Below are 24,754 nucleotides of genomic sequence, written 5' to 3' on the forward strand. Positions count from 1 at the left end.
AAACCATGACAAGGAAAGATTAATCTCTGGCCTGAAGGATGCATTTCTGAGTGTTGCCCAGGTAATTCTTACAGATACATTCATTTCAATACCTGCCTGAAAGGAAATCTTTAAATTCTTCAAATGTCAGCTTCTAGAGGGCAGGCACACTGTGCACATTGCATCCTGGGGACATACAGTTCATTTTAAGTAACAGAGACAAGTACCCCAGTGCTCTTGAACACCATCTCTGCTCAGTTCTCAAAAGAACATCCTGCCTCTTCTACTCAGCCAGTGCAAGCAGGGGATGACAAATGACAGATGGCAACACAGAAATTTGATGAGGAATGATGTTGATTTAAAGTTCTTAAAGCATCGCCAAAGATTTGGTAGAAAGATATCTTACCTTCATAAGATCACCAGCTATTACTGCCTGCAAAATTGCTGTGAAAGACAAAAGAGAGATGTCTGATTAGTAGAAGACCCTCTCATTAAAATATTACACAAAGTTGGACCCATATTTTGGACAAGTAGTCTACATATGAGGCAGGAATCAGGGAAGGAAAATATCTTGGTCAAGCAGACCAAGGCCCCCTCTTTAACCCTTCCCCACCCAGGTACCCATTCCATGCACCCTTCTAGGGCCCATGTGTGCCCCCTCCAGCCTTGGTACAATAAATACTTTAAAAACTGGAGTCACGCAAATTGGGTTCAAATCTCAACTCTGACACTTTAAGCAGTAGGACACTGGGCAAATCATTTAACCCCTCTGAGCCTCAGTTTCCACATTTGTAAAAGAGCAGGTTGAAACTTAGTAGGGTTCATGAAGTCCTATGAATGTTCCTAACCCAGCCACGGATGTAGAGTAAGTGCCTAATCATGATTGCACTTGCTTCCTTCTTTCTAGTTCCTTCTACTTTGCTCTCTTGGGATTTAAGCAATCATCAGTCTTTTTGTGTGTTTTGTGATGATAGATAAATACCTATTGCTATGAATATTAAGAGGACTGGAGACAGGAAAGAGGAATCAAGTCTATTTTAATTGTGTTCTTGAGAAAACAACCATGTGTTTGGCATTTAATTTATTGATGATTCTTCTGGAAAAAAAAAAAAAGCCTAGCGGTAATAGGTAACAAACTACTTTTAAGAATATGTAGCCTTAGGGAAAAAAAAATAGATGTGTCCAATGATTCATGCACCTTATGTGGGGTGCAGAAGACGAATGAGAGGCTAGGCATGGTGGCTCACACCTGTAATCCCAGTACTTTGGGAAGCCGAGGCGGGTGGATCATTTGAGGTCAGGAGTTCAAGACCAGCTTGGCCAACAGGGTGAGACCCTGTCTCTACCAAAAATACAAAAATCAGCTGGAGTGGTGGCACACCTGTAATCCCAGCTACTTGGGAGGCTGAGCCAGGAGAATTGCTTGAATTCGAGAGGTGGAGTTGCAGTGAGCAGAGATCGCGCCACTGCCCTCCTGCCCAGGTGACAGAGTGAGACTCCATCTCAAAAAAAAAATTCATTTTTATTTTAGATTCAGGGGATGCATGTGCAGGTTTGTTACAAGGATATATTGCATGACACTGAGGTTTGAGCTTCTATTGATCCTGTCACCCAGACAGTGAACATAGTACTCAACAAGAGGTTTTTCAGCATTTGTCCCCCTCCCTGTCTCCTTCTAGAGTTCCCAGTGTCTATTGTTCCTATCTTTGTGTCCATGAGTACCCAAGATTTAGCTCCCACTGACAAGTAAGAACATGCAATATTTGGTTTTGTTTCTGCATTAATTCACTTAGGATAATGGTCTTCAGCTACACTCATGTTGTTACAAAGGACATGATTTCATTCTTTCTTATGACTGTGCACTATTCCATGGTGTATATACACCACATTTTCTTTATCTGCTCCACTGCTGATAGGCACCTATGTTGATTCCATGTCTTTACTACTGTAAATAGTACTAAGATGAACAGTGAGTACATATGTGTTTTTGGTAGGATGATTAATTTTCCTTTAGGTATATGCCCAGTAATGCGATTGCTGGGTCGAATGGTAGTTCTGCTTTAAGTTCTTTAAGAAATCTCCAAACTGCTTTCCACAGTGGCTAAACTAATTTAAATTTCTAACAACAGTGTATAAGCATTCCCTTTTCTCCACAGCCTCACCAACATCTGTTATTTTTTGACTTTCAAAAAATAGATTTTAAGGCTTTAAAGTCACAAAGTTTTAGAAGAAAAATAATTTAAATGTATTTTGCAAAGTGACATTTTATTCCTATTTGAGTAGTCTCTCATACAGAGTTAGCCAAAAGTGCTGTATCATGCATTAAATTACATGGAGTCCCCAGCTGTCACTGAGCAAATCCCCCAAAGCTTATATATTGAGTATGTATGAGTCCTGGGTGAGCAGATGCAAAGGACCATAAGAATGTTAAACTTACTCACTGGCCCTGGGCTGAGTGCCTTCCCTTTGACCAAAGCTGAAGCCTTGGAAATTTATAGAAATGATGAGGGCTACTTGAACATCAGAGGAAAAAGAAGGTAGGAAGAAGAGAAGAATGGAGAAAAATGGAGAGAAGAAAAGTGCCTCGCCATAACAAGCTATAAGCAGCATCTTCTTTGCATTCCCCTGTGAACCCTAGCATAATGCTTTGCACATTGTAGGTGCACACCAATTAATTGTTGAACTGACTGAAAAGAAAACAAAGAGAGAAAAAGAGAAGAAAAGAGAGATGAAAATAAGAGAAAGGGAATTAACAAAGTGTTATGTGTAAAAAACAAAAACAAAAACAAAAATACCCTATGAAAACACAGTGTCTCACTCTTCCTTTTATAAATGTCCATAGTGGAGTTTAAAGTAAGTTAATTCTCTTGAGGTATAGAGGCCCAAATCAGCACCATAATACAGACCCTGTGTGAGCCTGTGTCCAGTGCCCTCATTGAGTTCATCATGCACGGAACTCTACTAGGCTCTGCAAGGCCTATAGACAGTGAAAAAACCACTGTTGTCAGGTTTGTAATGTGAAAAATGCTCTCAACTGGAGTCTAATTCTAATCGCTACAATTCATTGGACACATAAATTTTGGAAGTTATTCAATCGTTTTGAACCAATTCTCCATTTGCAACTGAGGTTAACAGCTGCACTGCTCACCTCTTGGTAGCTAGGATAAAATTTTTGAAGTGTTTTATAAATAGATATGTTATATAAACAGAAGGCACAGTTTTCAGTATTTTGTGACTGCACATAAGTACATGAAAAAGACATATGGACCTTCAGAAGGAGCCTACCAATAAGGGTAAAATTGGCATGTGAAGCTGGGCAGACATATCTCTGTTAATATAGAACCCATCAGATTAGAAGCACAGATAAATGAGCCAAGGATATGGTGTTTATCAAAAACCCTGCATTGAAGGACGAGGAAGGAGAGGCTGGGGAAAGTAAAGCCAGCCCTCCGTATAAGCCAGCCCTCCGTATCTGCAGGTTCCCATCAGCAGATTCAACCAACCTCACATCGAAAACATTCAAAAAATAATAATAATGATACAACAGTAAAAAATACTATAAATTTTGAAAATATAGTATAACAACTATTGATATAGCATTAGCATTATATTAGGTACTATAAGTAATCTAAAGATGACTTGAAGTGTACAGGAGGATGTACAAAGGTTATATGCAAATACTGAGTTATTTTAGATCAGGGACTTGAACATCTGTAGATTTTGGTATCTGCAAGGGGTCCTGGAACTAATCCCCCACAGATATTGAGTAACAGCTGTATTAGCAATCACAGGTCCAAGAGAACAAATCAGTTTGGACTTTAATACTATAGGATGTTCTCCTGACTGAAGCAGAATGTCCCTAATAGGAGAGAAACAAGGTTAGGAAAGTTGCATGAGGGAGCAGTTAATGCAAAGCCTTGTAACACACACAGAAGTTCAAAACATAGCCTATGTTCTTGGCCAGGCATGGTGGCTCACATCTGTAATCCCAGAACTTCGGGAGGCCAAGGCGGGTGGATCACGAGATCAGGAGTTCAAGACCAGCCTGGCCAAGATGGTGAAACCCTGTCTCTACTAAAAATAAAAAAATAAAAAAAATTGGCCAGGTGTGGTGGTGGGTGCCCATAATCCCAGCTGCTCAGGAGGCTGAGGCAGAGAATTGCTTGAACTCTCGGGAGGCAGAGGTTGCAGTGAGCCGAGATCATGCCACTGCACTCCAGCCTAAGCCACAGAGCGAGACTCCATCTCAAAACCAACCAACAAACAAAAGAACAACAACAAAATAGCCTATGTTCTCAAGACTGTATTGAAACATTTCTCAGAATTTAAAAGTTAATAGAGAGAGAGAGAAACAGAGAAAGAAAGGAGAAAGGAGACAGAAAAGGAAAGAAAAATGAATTAATTAACTGAAAGCATTTATGTAATAAAATTCAGTACATGTAAGCAATAAAGCAAGATGATGAAAAAACTCCCCAGGACAAAGGCTATTCAAGGATCACTAAATATATAAGTTAATAAAAATAGGACAGTCTGGGTAAAACTCTTGACTAGGTGTGGAGTTCATAGAAGGCTTCCTGAAGCGGGTGAAGTTTAAGCTGACTCTTCTATGATACATAGATTAATTAACAAAGAAGCTTTGAAAAATCCTCGCAAGATGAAGGAAGGATGTGAACAAAGAGATAAAGGTAAGTCATGGTGTCTGAGGGAATCTGCAAAGAGCTTTGTGTTGTCACATCTGAGGTGTAGAGTAGTCTCAGGTAACGCGATCCAAGGTTTCACAGGAACCACTCCAGCGAGTGAGTCTGACACCAAGATAAGGCACTTAAATTTTATTCTCCTGGTGATGAGAAGCTATTGGAGAGCTAAAAGCAAACCAGGAGAGCATATAAATGTCCTTAAGTATGTCAGTGTGAGTCTGCTTCTCCTCCTCTGGAAACAGTTAAGTTCCTACTCTTCGCTCCTTTTCTCCCCATAGCCAACATTATAGCCTCTTTCAACTTCTATCCCATATCACTCACAAGCATTGTTATTTATGTTTGTTTGTTTCCAACAGCCTCCCAGTTTGAAGTCCCCTTGAATAGGTAGAAGATCATATGACAGAATCATAACCACGAATAATTTCCAATTGTATTGGATGTGAAAAGCATGAATATTTATTTTAAGTCAAGCAATACACCCAAGGGTAGCTATTATGCAAACATTATTAGAAACAAGGCTCACTTCTCTCTCCTGATTAATGTCCTTCCCTATGAACACTGTTGTTTAAGATTTCTTCCACATAAAAAGAGCCTGAATCTATTATTATTCAACTCCAGATAATAACCTTCTGAAGGATTGAGCTTAAAAACAAATAATGAGTTGTTATGATTACAATATTAATTCTTCATAGTTTCTTGAGTTCTGAGCTTGTCTTCTTGCCTTTCTCAAAACTCCTTCATACTAAGGAAACAATGCTCCAAAATTCAAAGAAGCAGAGAAAGTCAAGTTGTTAATGGATATAAAAATTGTTAAGTATATTAATATTAAGTTTCTTGGAAAATTAAAACACAGAAACTTATGAAGACAGGAATGCAAGGGGGTAGGGAACTAAGAAATTTTTCATTTTTACAGGTTAGAAGTTGAATCATTACTTCATAGGAAATGTTTTATTTTTCCTTCTATGCTGTATCTTCAAATAAATTGTTGTTCAGTACACATACCAAGACAGAAAGCTGGGACTGAGAAGCCAAGACTTCCAGGAGGGAATTGCCTTCTCACAGCCTCTCTCTCTTAACTCTGGGCTCTCAAGAGTCTGGATGTGCTCAGACATCCATGTGCGGAAGGAAGAGATGGCTTCTGTCATGTGGAATCAGGAAAGGGAGAAGATAGTTGCTGTGATTTGAATGTTTGTATCCCTCCAAAATTCATGTTGAAACTTAATCCCCAGTGTGGTATTAAGAGGTGGGGCCTTTTAGGAAGTGATTAAGTCATGAAGGCTCCACCCTCATGAAGGAAATTAATGCCCTTCTAAAAGAGCCTTGAGAAAGCTGCCTGTCCTTTCTATCTTTCCCACCATGTGAGGACACAGTTTTCATTTCTTTTTGCTTTCCCATTATGTGAGGATGCAGCAAGAGCTTGCCATCTTTGAAGCGGAGAGCAATTTGCTAGCACCTTGATGTTGGTCTTCCCAGAATCCAGAACCATGAGAAATATATTTCTATTATTTAAACATGATCCAGTCTAAGATATTTTGTCCTAGCAGCAGGAACAGACTAAGATCTCCCCTGTTCCCATCATGCCAGGCCCTGATTGAGGCAGTAAGAAGGCAGCAATGTACAAAACAAATGTCATCATGGAGTTACATTTTGGCAAGAAGTACAAAACAAAATCTGGCTTATTATTAGGAAGGGATATGCCATAATTGAGTCTACATTCAGACCTCCTGGGTTTAAGTCCTGTGAGTATCCCTAACTGCTATGACCTTGGGCAAGTTAGTTTACCAAGCTCCAGTTCTATCAGTGGAAAAATGAAAAAAGCAGTTCTTTTGAGGCTCTGCCTTGCAAATAAGCTCAAGGTACAGAGAACCTAACCATTAAGGTACCCGGACATCTGCAAAGAGCAGCAGGGAGAACTGATGTTTTTAGCCCCATCACACAGAAAAAGAGTTATTTTAGACTAAGGTAGAATTTGGCATATGACTACTTCTGAAGGGATGGCTTAAGGTTGTAATTATTGCTGTACAGAAGACAATATTGGGGAATAAAAAGTATACAGAACTTGGCAAAGCCATATATATATATTTGTGATTCTCAATAAAGCAACTGAAATAACTACATTGTTACATGCAAAATAGAATCACAACTCTGAGCACTTATGTCTATTTTTTAAAAGTTTAATCTTTCATATTCATTTATTTTTTAGTTTTAAAAATAATATTCTATTACCAAATTGTTGCCTGCCCATAGTAGCAGTCAGATAACTCATTTTTTCCAAAATTATAGAAGAAAAAAGTAAAAGTAAATATAAAAACTGCTAAACAAAGAATGGCTTGTAGAGATGTAGGGAAAAACATCAGTTGATTCATTGGGAATCATAAATGCATCTAGCTTTGCCAAGTTCTGTGAACTTTTGCTCCTAAATATTTTCATGTGCAAAGCAAGAGTCACAACCCTAAACTATTTCTTAAGGAGTAATAATACTCTACTTTCTAGAGCTGTATTTGGTCTTAGTCTAACCTTTCATTTCATAGATGAGGAAAGCAGGGCTTGAGATCTGAACTGACCTTTGCAGGATCACACAGATTAGTCAGCAATCCAGCTGAGAGACAAACGACTCTTGTTTCTTTTACTTGCTGCCTCCCTTCCCCAGGTCTGAGTTTCTTCCACTATATGATGCTGTTTCTCCTCTGTTTAACTTGGAGCAGGACAGCCAAAAATGAAAATAAATAACCGCCGGAAAAAGTTTCATGAATGCATGACATACAAAATGAAGTTAAAGTAAATTTACAGTTTTAAGTCCCAACTTTTTGTGTGTGCCAACAGAGACACAATCCATCGCAAATGTCACACAAATAATTCTCTTGATCTTATCATGACTGAAGTCTTCATAGTTTGCCTTTATTCAATCCGTTACTTCTTGCGTGGCTACCAGATAACTTATACCATAGCTGCCCAATAGCTCACTCTCTGAGATACATATTTCTGCATAGCCTTTCCTGTATTTACCTTATCAGAAACATTTTGTCCAATTTTTCTACTTTGTGAGCAGCCAGCCATGGTACATGAGCAACAAACTGTGAAGGCTTAGCTCGCAAAAAAATGAAATTTAGTATAATCATCAAACACAGCAAAGGTAATCTAACACGCATTCACTGGTATGGATGACCACTGTGAATTATGCTAATGAGGCATAAATGGGAAGCAGCTCAAGAAAAATGACTGTAATTAATATTATTCTACATAGGCATACTGAATACATCCAAGATGAGGTGAGAAAAAGAAGGAATTATATATATTTCTAAAGACCTCTGTATTTTTATCTAGGCCTACAGGACTTCTTCACAATCAGCAAAAAGACATGTGACAAATTATTTGTTATAATAAAAGTTAAACTACTGAAGGTTTTTAACATATTAGAACAGATTTAAGATTATTCTTCTAACGACATGCAACTCCGTATCAACTATCTATTACTGCATAGCAAAGTATATGACTTAAAACCCAATTATTTCTTTTGCTCAAAAATCTGCATTTGGGGCAGGGTTCTGCAGAGATAGTTTGTCTTTGTTATACCTGGCAGCAGTTGGAGCTGCTCCACTAAGAGCTGAAAGATCCACTTCAAATATGATCAGACACATGGCTAGTAACTGGGCACTGGTATCGGCTGGGAGCCTTGGATCCTCTCACGTGGGATTCCTGGGCTTCCCGTGTGCTTCTTGGGCTTTCTTATAAGATGGTGGCTGGGTTCCAAAAGCAACCATCCCAAGAGAGCCCAGTGATCAACTCACCTCGCCTTGGAAATCCCAAGGTATCATTCCTGCTGAAGTCCATGTTGCACATATACAAGGAGAGAGAGCGTAGAGATCCCACATTTCAATGGAAAGAGCATCAAAGTCACATTGCAAGATGAGTGTGTAGGTGGGAGAAAATGCCATAGCTATTTTTGAAAAGTACAAACTGTCACATCATATACTTGAATTGTGATGTGCTTTAAGTCGGAGGGCTGGTGTTGATTTGTTGGTGTTGGGAAAGGGCTATGATCAACAGTCTTGTTACCTATGTCACTTTTGGGAATGTGTTACGCATACAATGTCATCTGGTTTAGGTCATGAGTATCTTGGCCTAAAAATTAAAAAGGCTGAAAACTGCTTTTCTGGAGGAACAGCTTTTTGGAGAAGAAAAAAAAAAAAAAAAAAAAAAGGCAGGGGGAAGACTAGGCAATGGGTGCTTGTTAGATTGAATTAAAAATTCTGTCTTAGGTGAGTCTGTCCCTAATCTCTCATTAATAATCAGATGTGGCCGGGCACTATGGCCCACGCCTGTAATCCCAACACTTTGGGAGGCCAAGGCGGGTGAATCACCTGAGGTCAGGAGTTTGAGACCAGCCTGACCAACATGGTACAACCCTGTCTCTGCTAAAAACACAAAAATTAGCTGGGCGTGACGGTGGGCGCCTGTAGTCCCAGCTACTTCGGAAGCTAAGACAAGAGAATTGCTTGAACCCAGGAGGCGGAGGTTGCAGTGAGCTGATATCACGCCACTGCACTCCAGCCTGAGTGACAGAGTGAGACTCCATCTCAATAAAAAAGAAAAAGAAAAAGAAAAAAAAATCAGATGTGAGAGAAGAGACTCTCCCAATCTCCTCCCCTTTTTCCTCTTTCAAACACTCACTGAATTCTAGGTTTATACACCACACACTCCACCTACCAGCTTCTCCTCCATTGCTGAAACATGGTGCAGAGCACACATCTCACATGGCTACCTTCTCATCATCCCTGGGATGAATCCTTCAGTGGCATCAAAAAGCCATTAGATACTACAGTGGCCTTATATTCAAACACCACCTGTGCCAAATCCATCTTAGAGTGTGTAACCACAGATAGGAGACAAAAATAGGTTTTGTTTCTCTCTAATGACAGAATTAATCCCCCAATTCAATTAATTCCTGCTAATTAAATGCATGAATATATATTGGTTCTTTCCATCTGCTGTGGCAATCCTTTTGAAGCTCCTATTAGCATGGAAGAGATTTCTGTTTGAAGAAAAAACAAACAGCCTCCGTCTAGTGTTCCCTCCTGGCAGAAAACCTCTACCTTGCTGCCAGAGGATCAGGATGCGCTCCCTTCAAAAGCAGTCCGTTCCACTTCTTTTATTCACCACTGGAATTGGCTATAAACAGCACAGGGACCAGATGTCTCTCCAAAGCATCCCATTTGCTTATCTGTTATTGTGAAATTGTTTAATGGTTTCACATGTTTAAGTTCCACTTCTGCAATTAAGTCATAAGCATGAGGACATTTTTTTCTCTTTGTTTTATCCATACTATATCTGTCACTGAAATCTCTATGGGACAGAAAATACATGAAGTGCTTAATAAATAGTTGGTTGATCCTTTTGACCTGGTGATTCAGCCGGCTGTCATTTCAATACACTTTAAACTCTGGATTGAGGAAGACATTCTAGGGAGTGGAAGAAAGCTCACTTTACTGGCCCCTGCTACACCTTGCAATCAATTTTGGAGACACAAGTATCTTCAAATCTCTTTGTAAATCTCATGGTGTTTATTAGATGCATCTAGTAAACACAGCAAAACACCACTGCAACTATCTTATGAGATCAGAAATGTTTATGAGTCAAATCAGAGCTGTATGTTAGCAATGATACTTGTTACTTCCTAGAACATTGATAGTAACCCTTAGATAAGTGTTAAAGCAAACTTCGTGGGTGAATTAATTTGCTTTGAGCACTGGGTTAGTGAAAACAAGCTCATGGGTTACAGGGCCAATAGGTTCACACTCTTCCAGAATCACAGCATGTCACTTTCAACCTGCTGTGTAACATACATGCCACCAGTCACAAAGGACCAGCAAAGGGTGTTAAAATACCTTCTGGAAAATCTCTATAACTCAATATCAATTCTTTCTCTAGCAATAAATTAATATCATCACTTTGGATGTAATGGGAAAACATATTTTTATATAGTACCACCATCTAAAGTAATATATAGCTATTCCCTTAAAACTAGAAAAATATAAATTCATTTCTAACATCAATATTATAGAACCCTATTAACTATTTTGTTAGGCAAACATTAAGCTTGCAAAGAAATCTAGGGAGGAGTTTTCATATTTGTAAAGCATTTTCTTTTTTTTTTTTTTGAGATGGAGTCTCACACTCTCACCCAGGCTGGAGTGCAGTGGCGCCATCTCAGCTCACTGCAAGCTCTGCCTCCCAGGTTCACACCATTCTCCTGCCTCAGCCTCCCAAGTAGCTGGGACTACAGGCGCCTGCTACCACACCCGGCTAATTTTTTGTATTTTTAGTAGAGACGGGGTTTCACCATGTTAGCCAGGATGGTCTCGATCTCCTGACCTAGTGATCCGCCCGCCTCGGCCTCCCAAAGTGCTGGGATTACAGGCGTGAGCCACCGCGCCCACCCTTGCAAAGCATTTTCATCATGAACCTAAAATAATTACAGTACACAGTAACACTCTTTTCCCCTTCTTAACATTTGAATGAAATAATATGTGTGTTGGAAATTGATGTAGCAATGCAAGAGATTTTTTTTAAGAAGTTCTAGTACTCTGAAGGTCCTTCATCCCTATAATGTTGAGAGAGTTTAATTTAGATTGTCTAACTTTGTTCTGTTTTACTTTCCTGGCATTTGGATGATAAAGCTATAATCCTGAGAGCGTAAGAGAAATGGAAGAACTAATAAAGTCCTTATTATCCCCACAGATGAGAGGAAGGTGCCATGTAAAAGAGATGTGCTGCTGGCCTGTAGCTCTGGTGACTTTTACAGAGAAGCACAGAGACAGCTTCAGGCCTTGGCTTTACCCCTTCCTCCAACATCAGGCAGGCATTCTTCCTGCGATCAGCATCCCTGAATTCACTGGATGTGTTTTAGCAGTGTCCTTCAAGGCCTCTGAAAGGAACTTAGGGTGAACAAGTGTACTCATGTTTCACCCAGTGATCTCTGTAAGCAGGTCTGATGTGGCCTGAGAGTAATGGATGGTTACTGGTTTTACCAAACATCAAGACTGCTTGGAAAATGATGTTTAAGGTCAGAAGCCAAGTACAGTTGAGTACGTACTGGAGCTCAAAAAGATTATAAGCTTATATGTCATCCACTCATTCAGGATGCACATTACATTTCTTCTCAGTGACTAGCAGCAAACTGACCACTCTGTAATATAACGGACTTTTAAACCAAAAAGAAGAATAGCTAAACACCCCTCATTGGAACAAAAGTAAAGTCAGGAAGGAGTTAATTTAGCAAAGGTCATGTTCAGAGACATACCAGCAAAATGTACATATGGCAAAAGTGTACAATTAAAAAATAAATAAAATGTCAAGAGCATACCCTCACTTATTGTTGTAAATATAGGTTATTTGCATTATTTATTTATTAATTTTTTATTATACTTTAAGTTCTGGGATACACGTGCAGAATGTGCAGGTTTACATAGGTATACACGTGCCATGGTGGTTTGCTGCACCCACCAACCCATCATCTACATTAGGTATTTCTCCTAATGCTATCCCTCCCCTAGACCCACCCCTACCAGGTTATAATAAAACACTAATTTTGAATCTTCCCCATATAAGCATATGACAGTTATTACTTGGAAGAATATAAAAATTAAGCATTTTATTTCAGAAAAGTAAAAATAAATCTTAACTTTCACTATATCATGCCAAATTGATTAAGCAACATTACGCCTTAGAAGAATTATTATGTAAATGGTTACTTCTGAAGCATGTCCAAGACATAAAATATTAATTTGAAATAGAATAGGCTTCAGTGTATCAGTAAGTCTTCAATTATATTTATTAAAGATCAGATTTTTATTGTCCAGTTGATAGGAAGGGAAATGAAATCAAGACTAAACCTTCATTCTTCATAGGAATTCATATATTCTTAAGAAAAAGAAAGAATATCTAGAAACTTAACACTGATACTTATACATCCAAATGTAGTCCCTGATTGCTAAAGAAATAAGAGTGATGTAGAGAATGATTTCCTAGAGGAGGTATAAGAAATTTTCCAAAAACGAAGATTTGCATTGGTAGAAAAGGTGGGGGTAGAGATTTCTACAGAGAACAGGCAGCTTAGCAGAATGAAGGAAGACATAAGAAGCACTTCCATTTGATAATAGGGACCTCTGAAATGGGGTCAGGGAGGAGTGTGCCAGAAATAGCATGAAAACAAGATGCTGAGAGAACCCCATTCAGGACTCAGAGGGTAGTGTGAGGCCAAAGACTCTCCCTCCTCTCCCCTAACTCCCACCCCTATAACATCAACAAAAATCACTCGGAGACTTCATTCAGACTATATCCTCACACAAGTCTACCACCTTCTTCCCCAAAGAGAACTAGGAGTTTAAATATACAGCAGAAAGACAGCTGGGAAATCAGATGCTTAAAGAATGGCTTTGGGTAGACCATGCTTTTTGACAATGGGAAAAAGCCCACAGGATAGTTAAAGAAGATAGGGTGACTAGAGAGGCACACAGTCAGGGAAACAAAGCAAACAGTTAACAGAAATAGTCATGGTTTAAATCACTTTCTTGCAGTCTTATAAAATACCTTTTTTTTTTCTCAATGGCTGAAACAATTGTCTTCACTAGTGAGGGTGACAGGATGGAAATGTCACCAGACAAGGAAAACTGAGTGGATTCTGGCAGATTTCAAATTCCCTTTCCAATAATCATTGGGACTTTGCATTGTCAGGAGAAAAGCTGGAACCTGCATTATTAAATAGTATTTTGTTCCCTTGCCAAAGAATGTGGAAGCTGCCTGCCTGCAGTATTTATACACTTGCAAAGTGGATTTTAGTGTTTTTCAAAAAGTGGGTCTGTGGCAAGGTGTGGCAATAGAAACCCCATTTGTCATCCCAAACAGAAACAATATACTGGAATTCATAAGCAGAAATCCCTACAGGAACTCCTTAGAGAGCAGGGCACAGGTAACTCCAAAATACTTTCCAAAAATTAAAGGTGATGTTTTTAATTTTTCCTCCTGTGTTTCATTGCTCAGTGTTCTCTCCTGGCTCAGGAGCCTGTAAGTGTCCAGAGCAGAAAAGGCCTTAGAAGGCAGCCAAGCTCAGCCTGCTCCAGGGGGAAACCCAGGCCTGATGCAAGCGACTCTAAACCATGGCTTTTGCAATTGCCAACCCTACCACCCATGCAAAAGTGACAATTACTCAGAATGATACAAGTTGATACAGTTTGGATCTGTGTCCCCACCAAATCTCATGTTGAATTGTAATCCCCAATGTTGGAGGAGGGGTCTGATGGGAGGTGATTGGATCATGGGTGTGGATTTCCCCCTCGGTGTTCTCATGATAGTGAGTCTTCATGAGATCTGGTTGTTTAAAAGTATGTGGGGCACCCCCCCCCCCCCGCTTTGCTTTCTCTTCCTCCTGCTCCAGCCATGTAGGATGTGTCTGCTTCCCCTTTGCCTTCTGCCATGATTGTAAGTTTCCTGAGGCCTCTCCATCCATGCATCCTGTATAGCCTGTGGAACCATGAGCCAACGAAACCTCTTTTCTTTATAACTTACCCAGTCTCAGGTAATTCTATATAGCAATGTGAGAATGGATGGACTAATACACAAGTCATTCTGTGTCCTTTGGGCTGTAACCTACAGGAAATGTGTATTTCAAGTAATCCTAGAGAACAATAGGCTTTAACTATCCCAAAAGCCCATGCAAATGAGACATATGAGGTCTATTTATAAAAAAATCTATATGCCCATTTTTTGGCTGTCTGACATTGATGGTTGCTCTCACTTTCTCTTGCACACTTCCTCTCCTCCTGTCTCCTTCTTTTGTTGATGTTTGTAAGCAAACTGTATGCTAGGTCTTTGCCTATATTATCTAATTTAATCCTCACAATAAGCCTATTAGTTATATACTCTTATTATTATCATCCTCATTTTCAGGATGAAGAAATTGAGGTTTAATTACATTAAGTAATTTGCTGAAGACCACATGGCTAATATGGAATAAAACCAGCATGTAGACCCAGGATGTGAAATATTTATGAGATATGAGAAAGCCTGTCTCTTTAGCAGGGTACTACATTGCCTGCTTATCTGGTTGTATAGACTGTCAAACAATACAGGGTACTACATTGCCTGCTTATCTGGTTGTATAGACTGTCAAACAATACTATGGGGTCATTAGGTAGTAATACGAGGTCCTTCCTTCCCAATATTTCCCTGGTCAGGCCAAAGGGATGTAGTTTTAGTGGTCTCCATATCCCACACTTTTCTGGCTCTGATGACGGAAGTTGTAGAAAATCAAGTCACTCTGCTGGGTGAAGGAAAGGCTTCAGCAATGATCTTCTGGTAAGTATTATGTGAAGTTGTGCTTGCTGGGGAATGGATGTTACAGGATGCTAAGAAAGTCACACCCTAAGATTTAGGGCACCCAAAATGAACCCAGAAATTGAGGACTGACATAACAAGTCTGGCAAAACAAGGAAGCATTTAGTTGACTTAATTAGCTTGTAAGATGGCTGGACTGGTGAATATTTTAACAGCTTTATCCAGTTAATAAACTGCTGTTTATTAACAGTGGTTAATATTTTAACTGCTTAATCCAGGCCTAAGCAGCTATAATTGACAGGTTGGGCAAACAAAAATGCAAACAAAAAATGTATTCAAAGTACTACAGCATACAGGTTAAAGTAACATATCTAAGACTAACCTTCTAGGAACCAAATGAAACAGTGACAACACATTCTAATATTTTGCAACTGGTAATGATGATAAGATATGTTTAGGGTAAGTCCATAATTCAGGGAAACCAGTCACCAGCCAGTTCTTTGCAAGAGGAGGCCACCAAAATGATAAAACAAGCTCTAGGTAAAGGAGAAGACTTTTGATTAAATATTGGGATTTCTAGTCAAATTAAAAACAAATATAGTAACAATTAGCCCCACATGAGAATTATATTATAATAACTTTCAGTGTACCAACCCAGCCCCTTGGTTTCACTGGGTGTTAATGTAACCCAGATCATATAATTTCATACAGTAGAAATCATAAACACAGTAAACTTTTAACAATAGGCACAATTCAATTTTTTGTTTCTGCTATCATAGAATATTACACAAAGACCAGAGTCAGAGATTTCTCAATTCCTAAATACTGTATTGACTTATCTGTGGAAATGAAATCTATGATAGCTTCACTTGTTGCCAGACACATCACCTTGTCTGATGGCCCCTTCTCATCTTTCCACTTAAAAGTAAACTAGGGGCCGGGCGTGGTGGCTCACGCCTGTAATGCCAGAACTTTGGGAGGCTGAGGCAGGTAGATCACATGAGGTCGGGAGTTCGAGACCAGCCTGGCCAACATGGTGAAAGCTCATCTCTTGTAAAAAATACAAAAATTAGCCGGACGTGGTAGCCCACGCCTGTAATTCCAGCTGCTCGTTAGGCTAAGGCAGGAGAAGCGCTTGAACCTGGGAGGCACAGGTTGCAGTGAGCTGAGATCATGCCACTGCACTCCAGCTTGGGTGGCACAGTGAAACTCCATCTCAAAAAAAAAAAAAACAAAAAAGGAAACTAGGACTAGGACACCAGCTTTCTTCCTTTTTCTAACTCCTTTTTTCCTGTTACTTTTTTATTTTACAATGTGTTAATATTTTAACTTAAATATTCTATAACCCCAAAAGCAACCCAACGCAACGTTGTAGGTAAATTTTAATAAAGAGTATTCCCTCAGCTGGGCATGGTGGCTCACGCCTGTAATCCCAGCACTTTGGGAGGCGAAGGCAGGCAGACTGTTTGAGGTCAAGAGTTCGAGACCAGGCTGACCAACATGGTGAAACCCTGTCTCCACTAAAAAGACAAAAAATTACCTGGGCATGGTGGTGCACGCCTGTAATCCCAGCTACTTGGAAGGCTGAGACAGGAGAATCGCTTGAACCTGGGAGATGGAGGTTGCAGTGAGCCAAGATTGTGCCACTGCACTCCAGCCTGGGCAAAAGAGCAAGGCTTCATCTCAAAACAAAACAAAAACAAACAAAAAAGAGTATTCCCTCATCTCCTCCAGCCACTTATAATCAACCTTCAAAAGACAACTAGATAATTATCACCAACAAAGCATTCCAATAAAACCAAAACAATCAAAAGGATTATATGGTTACAACCAATAGTGAGATTTAGTAAAGGGAAATGACAGATAATAGTAGGGTCAGGACACATAGAAAGGAATATAACCAGATTTTGGAAAATCAAACCAGGGGGGTTTGTTTTGTTTTGTTTTGTTTTTTAATCAGCAGTGAATTATCTATTTTCCTAGGATTTGTGAAAGAAGGCTAACTAAGAAAAATATGCTATCATTTTTATTCTTTTCCTTTCAAAACACAGTCTATAGGGAACGCCCACTGAGACTACCACAAAAGGCCATCTTTTCACCACATAGTAACTGAATCTCTTTGGAAAAAGACCAGGAGTGACCTATCTTCTACAACTGGGAACAATATTAATGAGGCTGCAATGGGATTCAAAGATGTGTAATGAAAGTTTCTGTTTGCCAACACCACATACTGCAGCAAATTTAACAGTAAGACTTGTATAGAGAGAATCAGTTCTGTGCCAGGGCACAGCACAGAATAGGGCAATGTCTCTATTCACTGAGTTTATAGTCAAATAAGAAGAGCAACATTACCCATGAGGAAAGAAAATTGGAATACACTCAAAAAAACAAAACAGTAGGCAATAAGGAAGGAGAAATCATGGGCATTTAAGTTGTCAGGAAAATTCATCTTTGTCCTTAGCGTCTATGGAGGTGGTTCCAAGACATGGAAATTAATGAGCATTGAGGTGAGACCTGAATGAAGGACAATGAAGGTGCCTGCTAGAGAGATGGTAGGAGGTGACAGAAAGCTTATGGCTAAATAAAGACAAGAAAGGCGAGGTCTAGAGAGGGTCCCACAAGCAGAGTAGAAGTAACTCTCTAAAGCTCTAAAGCAACATGAGCTAAACCACGAAGAGAAAGAGCCTCAGAAATGAGCACTATTTTTTACAAGGGGGATTCTATAGGAAAAATCTGATATGGGGCAAAAAAAGGACACTCCAGCAACTTTACATTAATGATAGCCCAAAGTCATTGCAAAGTAACGTACTGTGATGGTCAGTATAGCAGGCTCTACCTAGCAATGCAATTAAAGATCTGCACATATTTCCATCTGTAACATCAGTCAAGTTTACTTTTTTGAGACGGAGTCTTGCTCTGTAGCCCAGGCTAGAGTACAGTGGCATGATCTCGGCTCTCTGCAACCTCTGCCTCCTGGGTTCAAACGCTTCTCTTCCCTCAGCCTTCCAAGCAGCTGGGATTACAGGCATGCACCACCATGTCGGGCTTATTTTTGTATTTTTAGCAGAGGCGGGGTTTCACCATGTTGGCTAGGCTGGTCTCAAACTCCTCACCTCAGGTGATCGCCTCGGCCTCCCAAAGTGCTAGGATTGCAGGTGTAGGCCACGGCACCCAGCCAGTATCTAACTTTCTTAATCTTCTTTACTCATAGTCATCATAGTCATAATAATTATCTTCCTACTTGTGATATCTCTTTAAGGGAATAGCTACCTTTTGAGAATTCTACTATTTAAAAAAAGAATGTTACTGACGGGAGATTGGATCCCTATTTTCTTGATCATGAAGTATGGGGCTACAAGAAGTGGATCCAAAATATATCTTTGAATGTTTTTCTGTGTCAAGGGTTTTTCTTACTTACATGAATAAAAAATTCCCATCTTTAATAATCACTTTCTACCCAATAAAAAGACCTCATACAATTATGAGGTCTTTATTTAACAAATAAAATCATGATTTCCTATTACATGAGCTCAAATTCCAGCGATGCTATTGACAGACAGTACAGAGAAATGGTTAGGAAAAGGATCTGGATCCAGTTCACCTGAGTTCACATCCTAGTTCTACCTTTTACTCAATAGGCATGTGGCCTTGGACAAGTCATTTAATCGGTTTGTGTCCTAGTTTTCTCATCTGTAAAATGAGAATAATAGTAGTATACACAAGATATTCCAGAAATAGGTAACTCAAGTATTGTACAAAGTCTTCCAGAGATTATAAAAAGAGGAAACCCTTCCTAATTCATTTTAAGCTATGAATATCATATACATACTACATAATAGAAAGCAAAATTAAAGACTAATCACACTTATGAACATGGATGTAAATATCTAAACAAAATATTAGCAAATCAAATCTAGCAATGTATAAAGGTGGTAAATATAATAACCAATTTGAGTTCTTCTCATAAATATGATATTGATTTCTATTTAAAAATCAATTAGTAAAATGCACCGTATTAACAGACCAAGGGGAAAAAAATTGTCATCTCTAAAGATGAAGAAAAGAGCATTAAATAAAATTCAACGTCTGTTGAATTTAACAAATTAGAGTGAAGGAAAAGATCCTTATAAGAAATATCCACAAAACAAGTACTGCCACCTGCATCATGACCACCTGGCAGTGAACTTCTTACTTAATTGTGACTTGTGGATGGCACTCACTTTGGGATCAGGAACAAGTCAATGATGCTGACTATCTCTATTACTAGTCAATACTGCACTGAAGGTTTTGACCAGTGCAGAAAGCACCAGAAATATGTATACAAAGCATAATGATTGGAAAGGACAAAACAAAATTCTTTGTAGATGAGATTGCCTATATAGAATTCTCTTCCCACAAAAAGACGCTTCAGATAAGATTTATGAATTTAAAACCTTAGCAGGAATATTGATAAAGAAACAAGATTTTAAAATTCAACTTCATTTCAATATGCCAGCAAAGACCACTTAGAATATATATATTTTTTATTATTATTATACTTTAAGTTTTAGGGTACATGTGCACAATGTGCAGGTTAGTTACATATGTATACATGTGCCATGCTGGTGTGCTGCACCCATTAACTCGTCATTTAGCATTAGGTATATCTCCAAATGCTATCCCTCCCCTCTCCCCCCACCCCACAACAGTCCCCAGAGTGTGATGTTCCCCTTCCTGTGTCCATGTGTTCTCATTGTTCAATTCCCATCTATGAGTAAGAACAGGTGGTGTTTGGTTTTTTGTCCTTGCGATAGTTTACTGAGAATGATGATTTCCAATTTCATCCATGTCCCTACAAAGGACATGAACTCGTCATTTTTTATGGCTGCATAGTATTCCATGGTGTATATATGCCACGTTTTCTTAATCCACTCTATCATTGTTGGACATTTGGGTTGGTTCCAAGTCTTTGCTATTGAATAGTGCCACAATAAACATACGTGTGCATGTGTCTTTATAGCAGCATGATTTATTGTCCTTTGGGTATATACCCAGTAACGGGATGGCTGGGTCAAATGGTATTTCTAGTTCTAGATCCCTGAGGAATTGCCACACTGACTTCCACAATGGTTGAACTAGTTTACAGTCCCACCAACAGTGTAAAAGTGTTCCTATTTCTCCACATCCTCTCCAGCACCTGTTGTTTCCTGACTTTAATGATTGCCATTCTAACTGGTGTGAGATGGTATCTCATTGTGGTTTTGATTTGCATTTCTCTGATGGCCAGTGATGATGAGCATTTTTTTCATGTGTCTTTTGGCTGCATAAATGTCTTCTTTTGAGAAGTGTCTGTTCATATCAATGGAACAGAACAGAGCCCTCAGAAATAATGCTGCATATCTACAACTATCTGATCTTTGACAAACCTGAGAAAAACAAGCAATGGGGAAAGGATTCTCTATTTAATAAATGGTGCTGGGAAAACTGGCTAGCCACATGTAGAAAGCTGAAACTGGATCCCTTCCTTACACCTTACACAAAAATTAATTCAAGATGGATTAAAGACTTAAATGTTAGACCTAAAACCATAAAAACCCTAGAAGAAAACCTAGGCATTACCATTGAGGACATAGGCATGGGCAAGGACTTCATGTCTAAAACACCAAAAGCAATGGCAACAAAAGCGAAAATTGACAAATGGGATCTAATTAAACTAAAGGGCTTCTGCACAGCAAAAGAAACTACCATCAGAGTGAACAGGCAACCTACAAAATGGGAGAAAATTTTTGCAACCTACTCATCTGACAAAGGGCTAATATCCAGAATCTACAATGAACTCCAACAAATTTACAAGAAAAAAACAACCCTATCAAAAAGTGGGCAAAGAAAATATAATTTTAAAGATACAACATACAAATTGTCACTAAAAATATAAAGTACCTAGGAATATATTTAACACAAAAATGACCAAATCCTTCATGAAGGAAATTATAAAACTCTATTCATAGCCATTTTAAAAAGCCAATTAAATGTCAAGAGATGTAGCTTGGAATAGAATGATGCATTATCATAAAAATATCAATTTTCTTTATACTAATTTATAGATTCATGCAATTTTCATAAAAAATTTCAACACAAAATTTGATACGCTGATTTTATAATTTATATGAAACAGGAAAAACTCAATTATAACCAAGTCACTCCCGAAGAAAAAATTACAGGATATATCCTCCAACAGATATCTGGACTCATACCAAAGTTATAACAACTAAAACAATAGTACAGGGATAGATATATTCATCAGTATAACAGAAAATAGAACCTAGAGACTCACATTTACAGGGAGACAACAGACTTTGCAAGTCAGTGAAGAAAATAAATGAAAATGAAATAGCTGGTTATGTATATGAACACAATCAAAATTAAATTTGACCTTTACCTCTTACCAAACCACAAAAATCAATTCCAAGTTATCAAATATTAAAGAAAGCACTCTAAAAATTTTACAAGACGATATCTTTATGATTATGCTTTGAAAGATTTCTTTAAAAAATACCAAAGGCATAAACCATAGAGAAAACATTAATGATTTTACTACAGTAAAATAAAGAATATCCATCTATTCATCAGATGACATCAAAAAGAGCTCGAAGAGATAAACCACAAACTGGAGAAAATTTGCAACACACATAGCCAACAAAACTATTTTTACCTAGAATACATTAAAAAGTTCATAAATCATTAAGAACACAACCAACCAGGTGGGGAAAAGTGAGTAAAAGAAACAAAAAGACCTTTCATAGAAGAGTAAACACAAATGGCCCATAAGTATCTGAAAGGATGCTTGATCTCATGTGTAATCATTGATTACAAATTAAAATCACATTGAGATGCCATTTCATACTTTCACAAGACTAGCAAACATTTTTAAATTAGTTAATATCAAGTGTTGGTTAGGATGTAGATCAATGGGAATTCTTATCCACTGAAGTTGGGAGTGTATATTAAAATGATCACTTTGGAAAACAAAGTGTTATAATGCTATAAGTTAAATATGTGTATAATCTACCACCTAACTTAAGCTATTCCCAGGTTTAAGCACATGGATACCAGAAAGAGTTAAAAAAAGAGAATGTTCATAGTAATATTGTTTGCAATAGCAAAATAAAAACAAACCCCCAAGAAACCTGTTATTTATGTAAATATTCATTAGCAGATTGGATACATAAATTGGTACTCATACAATAGAGTAGCATACAACATGAACTATTGACGAAATGCATATGGCACTCATCCATAAGGATGAATCACAAAAAAATATTCTTTTGAACAAAAGAAACAAATTACAACATGATTCAATTTGTACAAATTCAAAATACGTAAAACTATATATACACACAGATATACACACATATAGGAATACATATATGAGTTATATATCCACATATACATTCATATGTAAGATATGCATATATGGGAAGATAATTCTTCCCTCCTCTAACAAGAGTATATTTACTACTGTGTAAATCTACTACTAAATTTACTAGTTATTGTAAAACAATAAGAAGAAACAAGGACATGATTAACAAAAAGGCAGAATAGTAGTTATTTCTGAAGGACAGGGAAGGGGACATAATTAGGAAAGCAAGTGACATGAAGCTCCCAAATTCCTACAAATGTTTTACTTCTTAGTCTGAGGGCCAAGTACACAGTAGTTCCTTTTGCTTATTATTTAAACTGAGCAGATAACATTTTATATATTTTATGAATAGTATCTATTTCAGTAATATACATGAAAGAAAAGTGAATTGATGAGGTATAGCCATTGATGCCTCAAAGAGTTTGGGCCACGCCACAGTGTGTTTCACTGCATAACTGTATTAATCCATTCTCATGTTGCTAATAAAGACATACTCAAGACTGCATAATTTATAAAGGAAAGAGCTTTAATTGACTCACAGTTCCATATGGCTGGGGAGGTCTCACAATCATGGCGGAAGATGAAGGAAGAACAAAGGGACATCTTACATGGTGGCAGGCAAGAGAGAGCTTGTGCAGGGGAACTCCCATTTACAAAACCATCAGATCTCATGAGACTTAATCACTATCACGAAAACGGTATGGGGGAAACTGCCCCATGATTCAATTATCTCCACCTGGCCCCATCCTTGACACACGGGGATTATTACAATTCAAGGTGAGATTTAGGTGGGGACACAGCCAAACCACATCAGTAACCTACTGCCAAGTACAGCCGTCTCCAAGCCTGACAGTGGATTCATTCTTGAACACTTTACACTAGTGATTGTGGTTGTGACAATTTTATTTCCAAATAGCCATTACTGCAATTCATGTCCACTATGTTACTGTTGCAACAAAAAAGCTGCCCTAGAATTTGACAGCCATAGTTGACAACAGGTCTAAGAGGTAGGACAGGAGAGGGATGCCTGCTTTAGATGTTCCAGTGGGGTATGCAGCAGATTGTTGGCACTTTCTTTTGAGAGGCAACTCATGCCTTTTATTTTGTAAATGAACAGACATTAGTTGGAAGACGACCTGCCCTGAGTGTGCTGGTACAGGTAGCAGCAGTAAGTGCAGCATTCCAAGGAGTCTGTAAAATAAGCAGGCAAAGGTGACAGAATGGAAGATGAGTTCTCAGAGCCAGGGAAGCAGCCTGGGACCAGGAGATGGCTCCAGGAGCAATTTAAATGATGAAGTGATAGGCATTCAATACAGAGGAAACGCAGAGGACAATGCAATCAATCACTGCCAAGCTTATCTTCTGACAATGAGTAGGGCTCCAGCTTCCAGATGTAACATTAAAACTTAATGTTTCCACTGGGGTTTAGCAGGGCAGGTTTCCCTGAAACTTCAGTTTCACTCAGTTAACTAATTATGAGAAAATGTGACATTGGTATTTACTTTTTCTACAGGGACAAATCATTCCCAGCAGGAGGGAGAAGTTGTTATTTTTGTTCTGCTTTGTTTTGTCATTAAAAAGAAATTAACTTACACAGTAGTAAATATACTCTTGTTAGAGGAAGGAAGAATTATCTCCATAGTTCTATCCATTCAATCATGTCTTTGGTTTTCCAGGGACATGGCCAATAAAAGAGAGTTAAGAGTTTGGTTGTTAGAATTGGGTCTGAAAACTAACTCTCTCACCTACTAGCTATGTGACCTTAAGCAAGTTATTTAAGCACTCTGAGCCTGCTTTTGCAGCTGTGAAACTGGGGGTGATGCATCGACTACAGAGTGTTATTTGTGAAAGATGAAAGGACATAAGGTGGTTGGAGCACGTGAGCACAGTGCTTCTGCATAATAAGCACTCAATACAATTTAGCCTTTATTCTTAGTGACCCTGATGTGCTATTATATAAATATAGAAACAGTTTATGTGTCATTTAGACCTTGTGTTGCCAATTCTATATGACCACACATCTAATCATCAACTGAGCCTTTACTCTGGCACTATAAGCTAAATGGTGTATTAAACATTTTACTCCTCCTCACCCTGATGTAATAAAAGGTTTCTAGAGAAAATTTAATGATAATGAGAAAAACGGTTATTCTCTTCCGTCCTCTTTTAACTTTTCAAGGGCGGAACATAATCCCGAGCAAACATCACAGATAAACTTGTGCTTCCTCTTCTACTGCCTGGATGCTAGCGAATAATACTATGTTTGGGGTGCTTTTAACAAATCAGAAAGTGGGCCGGGAGCGGTGGCTCACGCCTGTAATCCCAGCACTTTGGGAAGCCGAGGTGG

General features: G+C 38.5%; 1 protein-coding gene across 4 annotated transcripts in view; it reads right to left on the minus strand.

Annotated features, from left to right (window-relative positions):
• DGKI (diacylglycerol kinase iota) overlaps positions 1-24,754 on the minus strand; it is a 396,652-nt gene that overhangs the window by 24,144 nt on the left and 347,754 nt on the right. For all 4 annotated transcript variants that reach the window (XM_054495165.2, XM_054495166.2, XM_054495164.2 and 1 more), the window contains one exon: positions 386-423. In XM_054495165.2, the coding sequence (XP_054351140.1) occupies positions 386-423 (38 nt within the window). The remainder of the gene's footprint in view (positions 1-385; positions 424-24,754) is intronic.

This window comes from Pongo pygmaeus, chromosome 6 (genome assembly GCF_028885625.2).
Source record: "Pongo pygmaeus isolate AG05252 chromosome 6, NHGRI_mPonPyg2-v2.0_pri, whole genome shotgun sequence".
Taxonomy (NCBI): Eukaryota; Metazoa; Chordata; class Mammalia; order Primates; family Hominidae; genus Pongo; species Pongo pygmaeus.